The sequence below is a fragment of the Hyla sarda genome, chromosome 2 (assembly GCF_029499605.1).
Source record: "Hyla sarda isolate aHylSar1 chromosome 2, aHylSar1.hap1, whole genome shotgun sequence".
Lineage (NCBI taxonomy): Eukaryota > Metazoa > Chordata > Amphibia > Anura > Hylidae > Hyla > Hyla sarda.
Window position 1 is genome coordinate 456,832,728 of NC_079190.1, and position 20,691 is coordinate 456,853,418.

General features: G+C 39.7%; 1 protein-coding gene across 8 annotated transcripts in view; it reads right to left on the reverse strand.

Annotated features, from left to right (window-relative positions):
• The window catches only part of ROBO2 (roundabout guidance receptor 2), a 524,692-nt gene that overhangs the window by 444,488 nt on the left and 59,513 nt on the right, over window positions 1-20,691 (reverse strand). For all 8 annotated transcript variants that reach the window (XM_056559374.1, XM_056559371.1, XM_056559377.1 and 5 more), the window contains exon 2: window positions 4,476-4,802. In XM_056559374.1, the coding sequence (XP_056415349.1) occupies window positions 4,476-4,802 (327 nt within the window). The remainder of the gene's footprint in view (window positions 1-4,475; window positions 4,803-20,691) is intronic.

Consider the following 20,691-nt stretch of genomic DNA (forward strand, 5'->3'; position numbering starts at 1 on the left):
AAAGGAAAGTTAACTTTTATCATTTATAACTTTTATCATTTATAACTTTTATCATTTATAACTTTTATCATTTATAACTTTAATCATTTATAACTTTTATCATTTATAACTTTTATCATTTATAACTTTTATCATATATAACTTTTATCATTTATAACTTTAATCATTTATAACTTTTATCATATATAACTTTTATCATTTATAACTTTAATCATTTATAACTTTTATCATTTATAACTTTAATCATTTATAACTTTTATCATTCATAATTTGAAGCTTCTCAAGGTATTTTTTTCTTATGCATTTACATTATTATTTAAAAAAAATGATAATAATAATATTTAATATATTTATTTTTGTTTATGAATAACATTACTACTACTAGTAGTAGTGGTAGCAGCTGCAGTACAAATAGTATATAATATAAGTTATCTAAATATCTAAAATATATCATCAATGTATCCTTTTGCTTTTATCATTTGTAGATTTTGAAGCATTTACATTTTTTCTCTTATTCTTCTTAAGTATTAAAGGGGTATTCCAGGCCAAAACTTTTTTTTATATATCAACTGGCTCCGGAAAGTTAAACAGATTTGTAAATTACTTCTATTAAAAAATCTTAATCCTTCCAATAGTTATTAGCTTCTGAAGTTGAGTTGTTGTTTTCTGTCTAACTGCTCTCTGATGACTCACGTCCCGGGAGCTGTGCAGTTCCTATGGGGATATTTTCCCATCATGCACAGCTCCCGGGACGTGACATCATCATTGAGCAGTTATACAGAAAACTTCAGAAGCTAATAACTATTGGAAGGATTAAGATTTTTTTAATAGAAGTAATTTACAAATCTGTTTAACTTTCCGGAGCCAGTTGATATATATAAAAAAAGGTTTTGCCTGGAATACCCCTTTAATATTATTATTTAATTTATTATTTTCGATTAATATATATATATATATATATATATATATATATATAATTTTACATATTTTTGTTTAAATAAATATTACTTCTAGTAGAAAGTAAGCAGCAGAGATGTGGAGATCAGCTCACCAAATCTAGGTCCCGTCCACAGCACGGCCGGTGTGCGGCAACACCAACAGGCATAGAAGGAAGGAATTGGCCAGCGTGGAAAGTGCAGAAAATCCCTTTATTCGATAAAGTCCAAATCACAGGACAGGGTAACCAACAATGACGCGTTTCAGGCGTGGACCGCCCGCGGTCCACGCCTGAAACGCGTCATTGTTGGTTACCCTGTCCTGTGATTTGGATTTTATCGAATAAAGGGATTTTCTGCACTTTCCACGCTGACCAATTCCTTCCTTCTATACTAGTAGAAAGTAGTAATAGTATTTAAATGATTATTATCATTATTATTATTTTTCTTATTGCATTATGTATTTATCTTATTATTATTTATACTATTTATTATTTTCAATATAATATTGTGTATGTATATATATATATATATATATATATATATATATATATATATCATTTTATATATCATTTTATGATTTTAGTTTATTTTTGTTTATAGCTTATATTACTACTAGAAGTAGTAATAGTATGTATAGCATTATTATCATTATTATTATTATTATTATTATTATCTTTTTTATATTTAGTACTGTATTTTATTTAAAAAATGTTATTATATTTATTATTATTATTATTATTATTATTATTATTATCATTATTATTGTTGTTGCTGTTATTATTACCACTACTACTAATGGTAACAGTAGTAGTATTTATTTTGATGCTGTTATTATTAGTTGTTTTACTTATATTGTATTTGATCTCTACTCTTTAAGCGAACAGTCACATAGCAAATTGCCAAATTTTGAAACTCTTAATTCAAAATCCTAAAATAAAAACTTTAACCTAAAATATATCCGAATTTAAAATTTCAACAATCGCACTTCGCACTTTAGTAAAAAAAATATATATATATATATATATTTTTTTTAAACGGTTCTAATGCCCAAATTGATATTTATCTGTCTTTAAATCAAAAGGAACAGGAATAATATTACGAATGGGGAAAAGGGCGATATTAAAACTCAACTAAGAGCTCTCCGCTATTATTGTGTCAGATGAGGATCTGTGCTGTGAATCCCCAAAGGGCACAATTGAAGAATTCAGTCAGCTATGCTTCAAAGGCTGAATGAATAGTGAAGCGGCCTTTCTTTTCTGGGCCCATGGAACCATTACAGAGATGATGTGATGGTTTTAAATAATGTTCTGTGATCTATCCCCTTAAAATATCTAACCTGCACTTTTATTTCTCAGGTCTTTAATGGTGGTTTCTCACTTCAGGGGTGACCTTCAGACGGCCTTTCTGTAGACAGGGTTGTGAGATCAACCGCGGGGTTCTAGTAGGGTAATGTCTTGGTGTTTGCTTAGTACACATTTGAATTGCAAAGTACACAGAGGAGCGAGGACCAATAGATCAGCCGAAATAAAGGCGGACGATGCTTTCATTACGGAATGACAGGGATTTCAGGACATTTCATTAAAATTCTGCAGCATTTAGATACACGGCTAATGTACTGCTGCAAAATCTGACTATATTTACAACCAGTTATTGTACTGAAGATTTCCATAGAGCAGTGGTCTTCAAACTGCGGACCTCCAGATGTTGCAAAACTACAACTCCCAGCATGCCCGGACAGCCGTTGGCTGTCCGGGCATGCTGGGAGTTGTAGTTTTGCAACATCTGGAGGTCCGCAGGTTGAAGACCCCGCCATAGAGTAAACGGCAGACAGGTCTAAATGGCAATACCCTATATAAAGGGGAAATATTTAACAAATGTTCTACCTACCACAGTGTTTTGCAAACAATGTGCCTCCGGTAGAGATCAGCGAACTTACAGTAAATTCGATTCGTCACGAACTTCTCGGCTCGGCAGTTGATGACTTATCCTGCATAAATTAGTTCAGCTTTCAGGTGCTCCGGTGGGCTGGAAAAGATGGATACAGTCCTAGGAAAGAGTCTCCTAGGTCTGTATCCACCTTTTCCAGCCCACCGGAGCACCGGAAAGCTGAACTATTTTATGCAGGAAAATTCATCAACTGCCGAGCCGAGAAGTTCGTGACGAATCGAATTTACTGTAAGTTCGCTCATCTCTAGCCTCCGGCCATTGCAAAACTACTTTGGCTGTCTGGGCATGCTGGGAGTTGTAGTTTTGCAACAGCTGGAGGCACACTGGTTGGGAAACACTGTTCTTACATATGTCAAAATATCAGAAGATTTACTTTTTAGGTGTATTTCCCCTTTAGACAGCTTGTGTATCAGTGAATGTATTCAGCATGCCCTCTAGCTCTCCAGGGCTATCACAATATTGCAGTGGGAGCATTGCAATTACTTTCATTAAAAAAATAGGCAATTTTTATACAGTGGAATATTTGGGAATGTCTGCCTGGGAAACATCGGCGGACACTCCGCAAATAGCAGGCACTGTCAGAAAATGCCAGCACTAGGACCGCTCGGAAATGTGTCGTCTTCATAGACGGTGATGCATTTCTGTACCTATTCTGCCTAAAAAATTGAAAATGTCAATTCTTTCAGCGGAGGCCGGAATCGGGATTTCCACAGCAGATGTTTCCACTGGGGAAATCCTGATGTGTATGGTGCAGCAGAATCCTGTTGAAAACCATGTGACTCTTCTGCAATAGAATCTCTGAATTTTTATGCTGGATTCCAGTCGGAAATTCCGTTGCAGCAGAGTCCCATTGTGAATATGGCCATATAGTACTACACACTGGAACTTCATTATATGTATATCTTTTTTATAAACGTTGTTTGTTTTCATTTTGTTAAAGGGGTAGTCTGGCACTAAACAGTTTTGTAAAGGTCTCAGGCTGGGATAATAAAACGTGTGGAATACTCACCTTCCCTGATCCCCACCACTGCCATCCTGGCATTGCCCGATCTATGCTAATCAGCATTCCCTGCTCCCATCTTGAGATGCCAGCTCCGCTAATTACAGGTCAAAGTTTTGACCTACCTTGCCCATTGGTTGAGATAGAGACCAGAAAGCACTGATTGGTGGGGATCGGGCACCATTGGAACAGCAGCGGCAGGGATCAGACACTTGAATATGACTTAAAAAAAGTGTTTCTTTTTGCCAGAAAACCACTTTAGGTTTCATGAACCGGAGGATTACAGAGACATTATTAATGTGTTGTATCATTTCTGTCTGTTTCTTGATGAACAATTACTGTCAATGGACCTGCAAAAAAATGTAAGATACACAACTGGAAAAATTAACCCAATGCCTAGACATGGTCTTTAGGGGGCAGAGTATGACTAATTTCTTTGGTGTTCTTCCATTTTCAGTGTCATGCCCCATTCATGCCCCATGCCCTGCATTAGGCATGGCCCAGAGGATTGTTTTTTTTTGGAGGGATTATTCCAATATAGGGACATTGTATACATGCTTTAGTAAATACAAAAATTTTAAAAGACTTACAGGCAACTTCCAGTGATGCATTTCGACTCATGGCTTCACCAAGATAATTCCGGGCAACGCACACATAGCTTCCTTCATCCGGTTTACTCCTTCGCCCATGAACAATGCGTAAGAAAAATAAAGATCCGCTGGGGAGCAACATTCGGTGGGAGCGGGGGTCATCTTTGTCAGTTTCTACTCTCTCCAGATCTTTGTACCACTCGATTGTTGGCACAGGTCTGCCTTCTGCCTTGCAGTTTAATGTGGTAGGCTCTCCCTTGGACACTATTACGTCTGATGGATGTTCTACAATCCGAGGAGGAAAATCTTCCTGACGGAGTCGAGATCCTAGAGGCAAATAGAAGTAAATAGTTTAATAAATTTCTTTAAACACAATTTCAGGTCAATATCAATCAGAGTAGAATACTCATAGACATGTCAATAAAGGGTCCAATAATAACAGCTGCTGGTGGAAGTATAGAAATATATATATAGAAAATCTGATAACCCAGAATTACAGCACAAAGTGAAGGCAGAAGTCTGAGCAGAGGGAACCAATTGAGAAAGTCCTCTGATTAATAGTGTATTATGTAAATATATTTATATGTGTGTGTGTGTGTGTGTGTGTGTCTACATCCCTGTTGTCTATCTGTCTATTTGTTGGGCCCAATGCTCCATTGTCTAACTTGTAATAATGGGATTTATTGCTATGTTATGTTATGTGGCCATTTATGCTCTATACCTCTCTGTAAGAGATTATGGCAGTGGGACCAGGAGACCCTAATACCCAATGGGAGACCCCCAAACCTAGCCCTTAAGTAGTGTAGGGTTGGAGGAGCTGTTCAGTCTTATGAGGAGAAGGAGTTGAGACAGGGAGTTTGGAGGAAAGGAGAGTGTGTTCCAGCTAGCAAGCCAAGGAGAAGGGAATCGATGGAGAAGTCTACTAAATTCCACAGCCATGCCAAATCTCAGGAAAGCCCCCAGCACTCAGGTGAATTGTCAAAGCCTGTCGGAAAGCAAAGCTCTTGGGGAAAATCTCTACTTCAGTTAATCAGTCAAGTTAAGTCTTTCAAGTCAGTGTCTGCTGCTACTAATCTTAAAGCTGCATTCAACTCCCAGCAAGGCGACAGGCTCCCCAGGTTCCAGTCTGCCAATCCCTCTGCAACCAAAGTCTGTATTGTTTGAGCTCTGCTACCTCCAGCCAATTAAAGAGACAGTTATCCATAACCTGGCATCGGTGTATTAATTATCCCGCGCCTGGCCCAGGAGAAGCTGTTGTATCCTCGGACAGTGTAGGTTAACGGTGCCCTGGCATCACGAAGTGATAAATCTATCTAAACACGATAATTTCCAACTGTGAGCCAATATATATATATATATATATATATATATATATATATATATATTTATTTATATATCCAATTCATATCTGTACGTTCACTAAGAATATTTGATAATTTTGCAGCTATAAATCACTCTTGCATCTAAATTGCACTGTTTATAAACACCATCTTGCAACTTTTACCAATATCAGCCTTAAAAAGCCACAATACAGCATCAAAACCTGTCTCCCTACCATTCTACAGAACCAAACACAGATCACCTAAGAGCCCTAGGAGTTCCACATGTTGCATTCTTTTTTTTAATTTATTTATGTTTCACAATTTAATTGACAAACACCACCCACAGTGGAACAAGATAGAACATATACAACAGACTCGGTAGGTCTCAGAGACCAGCTCCAGCACAGTAACAGAAATAAAAAGTATGCATAAAATGTAATTGTGCCAGTAAAACAGAAGGGTGCATCTGAAACCCAACCGGAGGAAGCCCAACACATACAGACACACTCACACACCTTCAAGCATACATCCTGGTAACACCAACCACCCCCCCCCCCCCCCCCCCAACCCAGCCCCATCCCTTAAGAACAGACGCATACTTAGAAAAGCTATTGGGATAGTCTAGCCGGGGGTCCGCCGACACATCCAGCAGAAGCCATGGGGTCCATACTTTGTCAAATTTCTTAGGGCACTTAGGACTGACATACAGAGCCTGGTATAACGGGACATATTTGTTAACCAAAGTCAACCAACAAGACAGTGGGGGAGGGGAAGTGTCCTTCCAGGTCATTACTACCACTTTACAGGCACAGAACAGCAGGAAGCGAATCAGTAGGCGTCTATGCGAACTAGGAACCACCTCATTAATGATTCCCAGTAGGCATACTACAGGGGTGAGTAAGATTGGGAAGTCTAGATTGTCACCCAAAAACCCCATCACCTCCCTCCAGAAGAGAGCAATGACGGGACACTCCCACACAGCATGCAAAAAGGTACCGATTTTGGAAGAACAGCAGAAACACAGATCAGATGAAGAAACACCAATGCATTTAAACTTAGCAGGGGTATAATAAAATCTCAAAACATATCTAGATTGTATCAGAATATCTCTGCTACTGACTACTGTGGAATAATAAGAGCCTTCAACCTCCTTCCACTGACTTTCAGACAAATCCGGGATATCAGCCTCCCATTTATGAAAGGGCTAGCCCGCAGTGTCTGGGGGACACATGTTGCATTCTTACAGAATGCTACATGTCACCAATAAATACATTGTAAGTAGTTTGAAAGACAAGCATTTGCTTTTCCTTACTACCCATAGATAAACTAGTGAAACGTCATGTGATTCAGTTTTTGGGCCTATTAATAAATTTGACACAGAATCACAAATGTACTGACAAGAGGTGTTATCTAGGCGTCAGATCTAGAGACACAGTATATATTGTAACTAAGACATAAAACTTTTTGGTGATAAGTGGAGTGCTATGGATTTCTCTGACTATCGTAATGTTAATTTACACATTTCATACTGGTGCGAATAATCCCATCATCACCTGCAGGATTTCTGCACAGTATGTCTTTTTGATGCTTTCAGTAACATCCAGTTATTAGTAAAAAATCATATTTTGTGCAATATATACATTCATTTTTAAAAAACATTTGCCAGACATGTCACAAGATTTATCTATCTATCGCTCTCATATCTATCTGTCTATCTATCTATCTATCTATCCCATAACTATCTATCTCATATCTATCTCATATCTATCTATCTATCTATCTATCTATCTATCTATCTATCTATCTATCTATCTCATATCTATCTATCTATCTCATATCTATCTATCTATCTATCTCTCTCATATCTATCTATCTATCTATCTCTCTCATATCCATCTTTCAATCTCATATCTATTTATCTATCTATCTCATATCTATCTATCTATCTATCTATCTATCTATCTATCTATCTATCTGTCTATCTCATATCTATATCTATCTATCTATCTATCTCCCATATCTATATCTTTCTATCTATCTATCTATCTATCTATCTATCTATCTATTTATCTATCTATCTATCTCCCATATCTCTATCTATCTATCTATCTATCTATCTATCTATCTATCTCATATCTATCATCTTCCTGTCTGTCTGTCTATCTATCATCTTCCTATCTGTCTATTTCATATCTATATCTATCTATCTATCTATCTATCTATCTATCTATCATCTTCCTATCTGTCTGTCTATCTAGTCTACTCATTCAATACTGTCTCAAAGAAATATGTTGTTGAGTTGCTTATAAAAACATACAGAACAGAGGCCTAACATTCATTGGCTACACTCAGGTTTAGACGTGGATGCCCAAAATTCTATCTGATGGGATAAGTACTATAGAATGGAGCCCAGGAGCTTTAGCATATACGTCCACCTACAAGTCAGTCCAGAAAATCACACTTATTTTTTTTAGTGCAGTTTATAATAAGAAAAAGGTGCACACTTTGGTCAACAAGGATTTCTCTGAGACTGCATGTCAAAAGCATTGGACATTGTACTGTCTGCAGATCTATGTACAACCACAGATATTACAGAAAGTTCTGCCAAATGACAAAGGCAGCTCTGCTCTAGCTGTAAGTCACGTCTCATTTAGGTCACTTTTGTGACTGTGTCTGACATGACTGCCGTCCGCGCTCCCCAATGTTAGTATTGGGAACTTTCTAAGTACTATTAATTGGCTGGGAAGTTATTGTTGCTCAGTAATTTGTTTGAGGAGGTGGTTGGAGGCAGAAGAAGATGCATTCACCATCTCACCACCATCTGTTCAAAGCCAAATAAACAAGGAGTGGTGCAGCGGTGCATGTAAAGACCAGGTACAGCCGGCACAAGACTCCCTTCCCAGTCTTAAGAAGAGGAAGCAACCCAGCTGTTCGGTGAGTGTGGGAAGACCAGCCTGGGGGACCATAACTTGTTCTAATTATTACTGAACTGTACCATCTACTGCAAGATTCCCTGCACAGCAGAGCTGGCTGTAGTGTACCATCTGTCATCAATAATACAGAAACACCGTCTCTTTTATTTAAAAATTCATGATATCCATCTGTAGGACGTTAACGGATATATTGGGGATGGAATATTATTAGCAAAAGATTTCTATATTTCCCTGGCAAATACCTCTAAATAGTTTATTTTAGGCCTCTGGATATACAGTTTTCCAACAAACTGCTTGTCTCTTATTGGAATCACTATGTAGGTGGGAATGATTAATAATAGAGCAGGGCAGATGCCACCATTTACAGCAGTCTGTAATCTGCCTAAAGCACAGCAGGTACAGACTGTCATAAAAAGTCTATTCTTCCTGTCAGGATATAGAAGTCACTGCAGCTTTAGGGCATTTTAGCTATGGAGAGTACAGAGGTAGCAGCTGGCCAAAGGCCCCTCGGCCCCTCTTCCTACCTCTTCCTCTTTTCAAAGGAAATGTCCCTACTTTTGACCCATGTCTTTGTTTCCATTTCAACTTACATATTATACCATCATTTGATGCAATTTAGATCTTATGACCCCATTCACACTGCGGAAATTTCTCATAAGAATTCTGTAGAACCTGCTTACAGCAGCCTCCCATTGTTTTCAATGGGATTTTCCTGATCTGTTCACACATTGAAAGTTCCACTTCCACTACAAACATGGTTCATTGTTTTAATAGAATCTGCCCAGAACTGCAGAGGATATAGTCGCCAATTCCGGTCCATTGTGGTGAGTGCCAAAGATCCACTGTGGAATTCAGCTAGGAAATTCATTACAAAATTTCTGCAGTGTGAATTGGCACTAAACATTTTATATTCAGAAATTATGTGTAATTATATTTAAACTAAAAAGGTATTGAGGCATATAAAAGTGAATGTAAAAATTCTAATTTAAAAAAAATAAAAAATTAACCATAAATGTCCCTCTTTGCCCATCCAAAAGGCTGTAGTAAAGTATATATTTCCCATCTCTCTCTCTCTCTCTCTCTCTCTCTCTCTCTCTCTCTCTCTCTCTCTCTCTCTCTCTCTCTCTCTCTCTCTATATATATATATATATATATAGAGTAAATTTGAGTAGCCATATTAGTCCAGTGATGCAAATCATAAAATGTTGCAGTATCTTGTAATACCTTTTTTTATTGGACTAACAGCATTTTTAGAGACTAGCTTTCGGGATTCCTCCCTTAATCAAGTCCAAAGCAAATTTAAGCTCACAACTAGAAGACACAGGTTACATCTCACAATATATATATATATATATATATATATATATATATATATATATTACCGTGGTGGGACGGTCTCAGCTATTTGGCTGCCAAATTGCAAGCTAAGTACCTCACTATTTCATAACTTCATAATTTTATATTTCCATTTATTGCACCATAGCTGTATAGCTTTTCATGTTTTATCTATATACTCATGCTTTATCTATATCTTTGTGCTAGCAGTGTGCTGCTGTATTCTTCTGTTGCTGTATATTTAGCCCAGCAGTGTGCACGTGTAAGCCAGGTCCATATAATAGTTTGGAATCAACAGTGCTGCTGGCTAACTTATCCTTTGTATATATATATATATATATATATATATATATATATATATATATATATACACATATATCTATCTATCTATATATATATATATATATATATATATATATATATATATATAGTGTATGTGACTATGAGCCTTTCACATACACCCAGAGCTTCAGTTTAGTTACAGCCAATTTTACTTTTCAGGGCACACTGTATTCCCTGATAAAAGATCCAATTTATCATCCATCTGGGCGATCACCGGGAACAAACTTTGTAACCATTTCTTCAATCTAATGAGAAAACCAATCCTATTATTACATACTGTACCCCGGTGGAAATAAGGGCAGGTATTCTGTGAATTTCTATTAGAATTAATGACACTTCTAGAAGTGCAACCTTACCGTAGAAATGAATCCAACTGGGTTTGATACACTTTATGGGTAGCTAATGATTTCTATCCTGTTTAAGACACCAAAAATCAAATGTGACCACTAGAAAGCTTGGCTTGATGTTCCAAAACTTCAGAGCGGTCTCTAGGAAGCCATCCAGAACGGAACAATGAGAAGACTGAGACATTCCACTGCACAGACTGAGAGGTGTAGGGACATCTACTCAGTCTACTGAGCCGAAGTAGTCACATCTCCTATGGTGAGGCATAATTGAAAGTGGGGTATTAACCAGTTCACCAACCTAATAGATACGGTATTTACCTCAGTTCAACGCTTTCCCACTTCCTCACCTCTATTTAAATGGTAATGCTCCTCTTTTGAATTGATAGCAGCTTTTCTGTTTAAAATAATTGAGTGTCTCTTTAAATTTCCCATTCCTGAGCTGTCATAGCGAGTAAAAGGCAGTGTGACTAAATAATAAATTGAACACCCCATAGATAGCCATAATGATACACTTTGCTTCTTTTGTATCCTAAAATGGAAAAAACATTTTTCGCCATACTATCGATAATGTCACGGAATTACGAAGTGATTTTCAAGTCTGGAAAATGATGTGTATTAAAGATGCCGGTGGAGATATAGGTACAAAGGTATATAGAATGGGGAAAAATAAGTAGTAAATATTTCTTTAATTAGATTCAATTTTTAGATGTCCGCATGAATATGTTTTATTTGCACCTGCTTCTGTGTTATAGAAAAGTGGACAACAAATGATGGCTTCCTTCACATTTTTAGACATTTTATTTATCTCTCCTAATTTCCCTGGTGGACTAGTATAGTGAAAAGGTCATTTAGAAATGAAATCTGGTGATCTGGTGATATAAGTGAAGTCAATGGTGATGTCAGCTTACTGAAGGGGGTGCTGTCCTAAGTAAGGAGGTGTTGAGGAGATAAGGGGACTGGGCAACTACCTAGTTTGCAACTCCCTTAAACCCATAATGAAAGACTGGTTATAAATACTGACAAAATATTCTTAACAGATGACACTGTCAGATATTTAGACTCCAGAAATAGCGTCCTCTCTGTATTATAAAAGGATTGTTGACACACACTGAAAAAGTGCAAGCAGCAATTTTGCATCAAGTGCCAAACTTCTCTTCCTTCTACTACCCCCCCCCCCCACCCCTCGAATTTTTCCTTCCTTCCAACTCTCCTTTCCCATTCCTGTAACATCTGTGCTCCAGCTAGACACGCTGGCCATGAGCGCTGTCATGTCGCCGCTGCCCACGGGACTGGGATTCGCATCGCGGGTCGCGCCCGCATGCAAATCCCAGCCCGTCACTCACCTCCCTGTCCTCGCAGCCCCGGTGTGAATGCCCCCCGCCTCCTAGGGCGCACGTGTGCTGGAGCTCTCACTCTTAAAGAGCCAGTGCTCAATTAATCAAAGTGTCTACACCTGTCTCCTGTCCATAAATATCAGCTCCTCCCTTGTTTCCCTGCCGGATCTTTGGTTGTCTATTGCCATTGTGAAAGTTCTGTGTCTCAGTTACTGTGTACCTGTTCCTTGCTACCTTCTTACCCTGCACTTGTGCTTCTGCCCTGACCTACTGCCATCTTGCCACATCCTGCCAGTCTCCTTCTGTACCACGCCACCTCCCTGGGTGCCACCTGCTGCAGCAAGACCATCCCGCTTTGCGGCGGGCTCTGGTGAAAACCAACGGTATCTTAGACTCCGCTCCCTGACACCACTCATGTCATCATCCACACAGGCCCAGAGGATCCACCACCTGCTGTGACCATAACAATTCCTTTCTTACTCCTTTCCTTCTCTCCCTCCCTACCCTGGCATAATAACCACCTATGGAAACATTGCATACAACATAGCAATGAGCACTAAACCAGTATGGCGGCACATTACATCCCTGTGGTTCTGTATTACAGAGCTGCATGCACCCCATGTTTCTGTACAAGACTGCATTCACTCCTAACAGCAATTCCTTTTCTTGAGAATCCTTCTATGTGACAGAATGCAAAAGAAAATGCAACAACTGTGTCCCACTTATTCCATATATGAATCTAAAGAAGTCCACGCACACTGAAGTAGATCCATTACCTGAACTGTAGTATGGCCAAATGCAACGACTGTTCCACTGATTCCATATATGAACCTAGAGCAGTCCACGCACACTGAAGTAGATCCATTACTTGAACTGTAATATGGCCAAATGCAACAACTGTCCCACTGATTCCATATATGAACCTAGAGCAGTCCACGCACACTGAAGTAGATCCATTACCTGAACTGTAATATGGCCAAATGCAACAACTGTCCCACTGATTCCATATATGAACCTAGAGCAGTCCACGCACACTGAAGTAGATCCATTACCTGAACTGTAATATGGCCAAATGCAACGCCTGTGTCCCACTGATTCCATATATGAACCTAGAGCAGTCCACACACACTGAAGTAGATGCCTTACCTGATCTGTAACATGGCCACATACATGAGTCCTTATGGAGGACTAAAGGGATTCAATGCCTTACTGTGAGATACCAGCTTTTCCTGTTGACATTACCATCCGGGACTTGTGGTGGTATGACACCTACGCTTCTAGAAGCCCCCGATTCCCATTACGCACTCGCATGTTACTGAATGAGATTCATTAAATATAATGACTTTAACTTTTTTCCTTCCATATGCTGCGCACTTCAAGGCTCGGGTTTGATGGACACAACCTGTATCTCTTAAGGAGCCCTTAATACATAATCAGAATTTAATAGCAATGAATTCACAGCAACCATTTCAGCCCAACATCTGTTACTGTTCAGAAGTTGTAGAGCTGATTGAATAATGATTTCGGAGATCTTCATTTTGCATCCTCTTTTGCACATCAAGGACCCTGTTTTTCTCCCTCCAGTAAATTCACTATACAAAAAGGCCTTATGTTTTCTTCCCTTCCCCAGGCAGCATTTTCTCTCACTTCTTCTCTCTATAAAACACTGCAACGATTTCTCATGTCAGGCTGCAAGATGGTATTCGGCTTCCATGACTGGTACAGCCAGAATGAGACTCAATGCCTTCTGGGTGCCCAAGCCAAGTAGGAAACGGTGCCAGCACTTTACTTGCTAAGAGCGTTCTATCCTCAACAAAGAGAACATTTACCTGGACTGTGTATATTTCCTGCTTTCTTATACAATGAGGTTCTCTTCTTTATATTTTGTCTATAACAATGTGTTAAAATGAGAGAGACTGAAGGTGACCTATCTGGAAATACCTGTGTTTATAAACAGCAAAAAAATCTCTCGGGTCTGAGGCTTGCAAAGGTAGTATGTGGTCAACACAGCAAATACAGAATAAATACATATGCTATAAGAGAAGGTATTTATTAATATGGAATAGGCCGGGTTCACACAAAGCAATTTTGATGCAGTTATTGAATGCATTTTATTTCATCCAGAATCTCAACAGCATCCAAGGATGCCAAACAACAAAGCCAAACTGACCCTTTGCACAATGGACACCGGCGGTTCTGCTGGATCCCACTGACTTGAATTGCCAATGGTTGGTCTTAAAGGGGTACTCCGGCGCTAAGACATCTTATCCCCTATCCAAAGGATAGGGGATAAGATGCCTGATCGCGGGGGTCCTGCCGCTGGGGACCCCTGTGATCTTGCACGCAGCACCTCGTTATAATCAGTCCCCGGAGCAAACACGCTCCGGGGACTGATTATAACGGGGTGCTGCGTGCAAGATCACAGGGGTCCCCAGCGGCGGGACCCTGGTGATCAGGCATCTTATCCCCTATCCTTTTGATAGGGGATAAGATGTCTTAGCGCCAGAGTACCCCTTTAAGACCAACCATTGGCAATTCAAGTGCGGAGTATCCCTTTAAGGACATTGGTCATAAGACTCTATGATCATAGATCAGTGATCTCTAAACTGTGGACCTCCCACTGTTGTAAAACTACAACTCCCAGCATGCCCGGACAGCCAACGGCTGAAGCAAGAAGCAGTTTTTTTTTTTTTAGAAAAGATCTAATCTTCATAGGAAGTGGTAGAACTATGCTATTTGAGGATAATGGCGGAGGGCCCTTTTTGCCCTCCTATATTTACGATCTGGTTCTTGTATACATGTGGGTTGCCCTTTTTCCATTGCCAGTAAGTTTATATTCAGCTTTTACTGGCACAAATACAAGAGCCCATTGAGAGAGGACCAGAATTGTGTACATCAGACTGGAATCTCTACTTTGTGAGTTTGCGCAATTACTGCTGAATGTCTCCATAAAGATTGTGTGAAAAGAGACGTAAATCGTCATTTACCGGATGCCATCTTCTTATCTTGTGATCTCTTAAAGATTGTTTGAAGAAATAAAGGTTTAGTGTTTGGCCCACATGAAGGCGTCTTTATTCCCAGAGGACCTGATAGTGATTTGTATTTTTAGATGTTGATAACTAGGTCTTGGTTAGCATCCCCTATTAGTCATTCCTGCAGACATAATGGAGTTATATGAGAAGAAGAATTTCATAAATATAGCGCTTTCCACTGCGAGCAGCATGATGTGGTATGGCTATAACACTGCAACAATTCAGTTTATTATTTCATGACCTAGATAAAGCTGGGATTTAATTAGGAGCCGCATAGTAAAAGTAGGAGAATGAATGTGCATGGACCTATTCTCTGCAGAGCGTACACATAGGGAAGACGGCTTGGATTCTGTGCAATCTGTAAGTGGCTATAGTACAATTAATAGTAATAAAATGTGTAAAATTATATGCTGCATTCTTACTCAAATCTTCCTACACTCTAATCTCAAAGAGAGGCAAAAGTGGTCTTATGAGGCGCTGCTTAGGAGATCACAAAACGGAGAGACTCAAGCCGGCACAGGACAAGTAGTTTTTATTTGCAAAAAGGACAACGCGTTTCGGCACATACAGAGTGCAACACACAGTAATCCTCACCAGCATCTCTCACACCCATCAGCATTTGAAGAGTGCTATTATACGTTTGGACCTGAGGAAGGCACTCTGTATGTGCCGAAACACGTTGTCCTTTTTGCAAATAAAAACTACTTGTCCTGTGCCGGCTTCAGTCTCTCCGTTTTGTGATCTCCTAAGCAGTGCCTCATAAGATCACTTTTGCCTCTCTTTGAGGTTAGAATGTCGTAAATACTGGCTCTTCCTGCTAAGGGTCCAGTCCCGGTCTGAGTGCAGAAGCTTCCCAAATACCTCCACATACCAATCCTCCACAGTGTTTTGTACCAACGGGTCAGTAACATCACCTAGGTGTGGTGGAGGGCTCTACAAATCTTTTACCTGTCACAAAGGGAGCGCCCCCTGCCTCCCGCCTTCTTTTATTTCTGACCTACACTCTAATGCAATTTAAACAGGACATGGTGAGGGTTTTAGTTTCGCAACAGCAGAAGAGCCAGAGTTCTCCACATTAAAGAATCAATACTTATAGGAAGGGTCCATTGATTTATTCAAAAAGTGTTCAACTGTTGGAAGCCCGGAAATCTGTAGTAATCCCTCATTAAAGGAGTATCCCAGCACTTTATATTCACAGGATATAAGTGTTCTGAAGAACATGGGGGTCCCAGCGGTCAAACCCCTGCTATCAGGCACTTATCTCACATGTGGAAAGAGGTGCTGGATACCCCTTTAGGTATTCAATTTCCCTACAGCAACATTACAGGGTAATTTATGTATCGTACCCATTACGTATTGTGGCCTTCCTATTAATGGCTTGTGTAAGGCATAACAGGATAGATCCTCCAGAGGCTAAGATGATCTTTGTAGCTGTTCCCTACTTTGCCAAAGAAATAAGCACCCTGAACAGAGGACACCCCTCTATAACCTCATAACAGGCTGTAAGCTGGATATGGGTTTTATAAACTTAAAGGGGTTCTCTGCTGCTCAGCGTTTGGAACAAAATGTTCCAAATGCTTAGAGCTGGCAGCTCGTGATATCATAGCCCCTCATGATGTCACGCCCCACCCCCTCAATGCAAGTCTATGGGAGGGGGGCGTGACAGCAGTCATGCCCCCCTCCCATAGACTTGCATTGAGGGGGTGGGGCATGTCATCATGATGGGTGGGGCTATGACATCACAAACTCCCGACTCTAAGCAGTTCGGAACATTTTGTTCCAAACGCTGAGCAGTGGAGTACCCCTTTAAGCTTTAATTTAAAGAGTTTTTCTGGACATTTTACACTGATGGTCAATCCTCAGGGGGTCCATTCATTGTTTAGTGGTGGTGTTAAGTTACTACACCTCAGCTCTCACTGAAGAGAATGAGAGTAGTAACCCAAATAGCTGATTGGTGGGGGTGCCAGGTGTCAGCACACTACCCATGAGAATTGGCCATCACTATTAAATGTCCAGAAAACCCTTTAAAGGAACAGTATTGTAGCCAAACAAATTAAATCATGAACTACTGAATATTGCATATAGGCAATAAAATATATGTATTCCTAAAACTAGGTTGTGTTCAAATGGGAACGCGTAAACACACAAACAAAAAATGTTCTGTTCCAATTTAAATTGCCCATACACTTTACATAGCTGGAATGGAGTGCACATTCGGCCATCAGCCATTTATCTCGACGCTCTGATACAGAGGCATGTTTGGCTTAGACAGAGATAGACTAATAAGTCCCTGCCAGACACCTCTGGCAGTGGCTTATGTCACTTGAATTCCAAACACCCAATCCTTAGCTCCCCCGACATCTGCTGTTGGGGAAAGTCAGGATACCTCCATACACATTGGATGGTTGGCCTTGAAATCAACATCTACTGTAATTTAACGTTTAATCTTTTTCCCTCTAGGATAATGTGATTTAGTTATAAACTCTGCCTGTCAAATCCCACAGAATTTACAATGGGAAAAATTGTTCCAAACAAATACCACCAGATTCTTCTCTGTGGCCACAAGCTGAGGGTCTGGAGAGCAGCGTTCTTCCATAGAAAGCTCAGCCAAAGAGGAGACTTCACGTCTTGGCAGTGTAACAACATCTCGAGCAGAGTGAGTCTAAGGGTGAGATTTTTTCCCTGTGTAAGTAACTTAATGAATGAAGTAGTAATTAACATTATGGCATTGATAAATGGAGAGAGAGATTAGGGACGTACTCGATATTCAGACCTTCCCAGATGGACTGTCAAAGCCACATTAATTCCTATCTCATTGAAGCATCTGCCTCTCCCATAATCCACTAGCCCTTGGTATGAACAACACAAACTGTTGTGACTCAATTCGATTTATATCAATCTAATTTCTTTTAATCCAATTTGTATTCCTATCTACTACCTTCTAATCACTTAAATCTTCAGCCTCCATCTGGTAAATTTTCTCTCAAAATGAAGCAAGCAGATGCCTCCGCAATTGTCTTGCACAGTCGGGCTAATCGCCCCCTAGTAGTGGCCTACAGAAGGCATTTATTCCGTACATGACTCCGAGCGTTGCCCTTCGTGTTACATAACATGGTGGTTCTGGATGGCCATTTTGTCAACCATTAATTGGTTCATTTGAATTACAGTGATATTGAAGATGCCGGGAACAAAGGCACCAGCGATGGAGACCTATAGGCTGATAACACAATGGACTCATTTGTCATATGGACACTCTTGATAATATTGCTTTGAAAGGAGGAAAGTATTGAAGCAGAATGCATTGTCTATTAAATTGCGGTTGGCAGAATCCTGCCAGTCTCAAGGTCCTTCGTCGTCTTGGATCCTCCATAGTCTTTGTTCTGCTTTATATTATTTGCAGCTTTTGCATGCTATCAGCTGGGTTCTTCTCTCCACTTACACCTCATCCCATCTGCAGCCAAATAGGGAAAGTAATTAATTTTTATTTTCCGAAAACATCAACAGAGGCCCCACTGATGGGTGCGAGATGAGATTTCAAGCAATGTTCTAGATCTTCTTTCTTATATGCTGCATTATGTATTCTAACATATATATATATATATATATATATATGCAAGCCAATAAGCCATAATATTAAAACCAGATGGAGTGAATTTATAATTTCATGAATGACACCTTTTGGGATAGATTAGGCAATTACGTAAGCAGTCAGTTCTTAAAGTTAATGTTTTAGAAGCATCAGATATGGGCAAGTAAGAGGGTCAGAACGGCTTTGACAAAGGCCAAATTGTAGAGTTCAGATGAGTAGGTCAGAGCATCTCCAAAATGGGTGCTCCTGATATACTTTAATTAGTACCCACAAAAGTTATCCAGAGAGGAACCACCGGTAAACTAGTGACCAAGACATGATCACTCACTTATTAAAGTGTACAAAGGAGATGGCTAGTTCATCAGGTCTTGTCCCAAAATTGCTGAAAAAGCTCCTGCCAGCTAAGATTGAATGAAAGGTGGCAGAAGACACAGGGCACTGCAATTTGATTCTTATGGGGCTGCGCAAACACGGACCAGTCAAAATTCCCATGATGAACTCTTCCAATTCTACAAAGGGCATAGAGGCATAGAAGAGACCTGGTCTGTTAAATTATGGTGGGCAACCATATTTGTGTACATCACTTATTCTGGGAAAGTGATGGCACCAGGATGCACTATAAGGGTTCATGCAAGCTGAAGAAATTCCTTGCATTCTGTCACCAGTTGATTTAAAAAAAAAAAGTTTTCCAGTGGAGTACCCCTTTAAGGCAGATGAGGTCCTGATGAGGATTATTTTCTGCTTGGAGAATGGACACGTCAATAATTGATGCATAAGCCTCCTCAGAACCTTCCATTGCCATTAATGTGGCTTTGATTTCACAAGGATTCCAAGCAGAATTTGTGGCAGAATCCACTGGTATCTGCCTCAAATAACCTAACCACTGTTGTCCTCATGAAAGGTAGAGGATTTCAGCAAGTACATTTTGCAAGGAAATTCCTTAGTGTGCATGAGCCCTAAGAAGAAGGCAAGTTGATACAGGAAATGTTCTGCTCTTGGCAATGTGCTGCTGGTAAACCTTGGGTCCTGGTTTTCATGTGGATGGTATTGTGACATGGACCATCTAGCTAATCACTGTACGGACCAAGTCCACCCTATTCATGGTGGCATCCTCTAATGGGAGTGGTCCTTTTTCAGCAGGCTAATGACCCGGCCACACTGCAAAAATTGTTCATGAACAAGAGTTCAATGTGTTGACTCAGCCCCCAAATTCCCCTAATTGAACCTCTATTGGATGTCCAATTCATGGAGGTCGAACCAGACAAATTTAGAAGACTTACAATATCTGCTGCTAACGTCTTAGTGCCAGATATCGCAGGACACCTTCAAGGGGACCTTGGTAGTTACTCTAGTAGTTATACTAATGAGCACATATTTAACAAATATATTATGCCCCTGGTGGTCTTTTCCCTAAGATCACAATTTATTTTAACACTCAGCTATAATAGGACCAGTGCTTAGTTATTTGATGCTATTTATAAAATCCCTAGAAAACTTCTTTAAATTATGTATCGTGACTGTTGTAAATGATAGACATGAAGCCTTCTGTATAATATACATGCTTTTTCTGCTGATTATACCTCTCACAACACTGAACTACTGTTCCTACCGTGCTACCCCTTCATTTACCGCTAACTGCAAACATCCATGCCGTTGCTATTTATGCGCCCCCCCCAACACGGCTGTTAACATTTCTGGAACACAGTCACAGAATAGTCACCACTTGAGATTTAAATACTTGGAAACCAATGAAACGCATTGTTATGCAACCCAACATCCCCGTGTCAAGTGACCATCAATTTGCTAATCGCAAAAAAAAACTGCTTACGAGCCCACTAAAACCTGTACTATCTCTTTGTTGCGCCAATGTCCACTGCTGTTTAAAACATTAGTGATGGCTTCTAAAGAAGCCATATCCCCTATAATTAAATTGATGACTAAAACGCGATGGGAAAATAAAAAATAAATTAAAAAAAGCACAC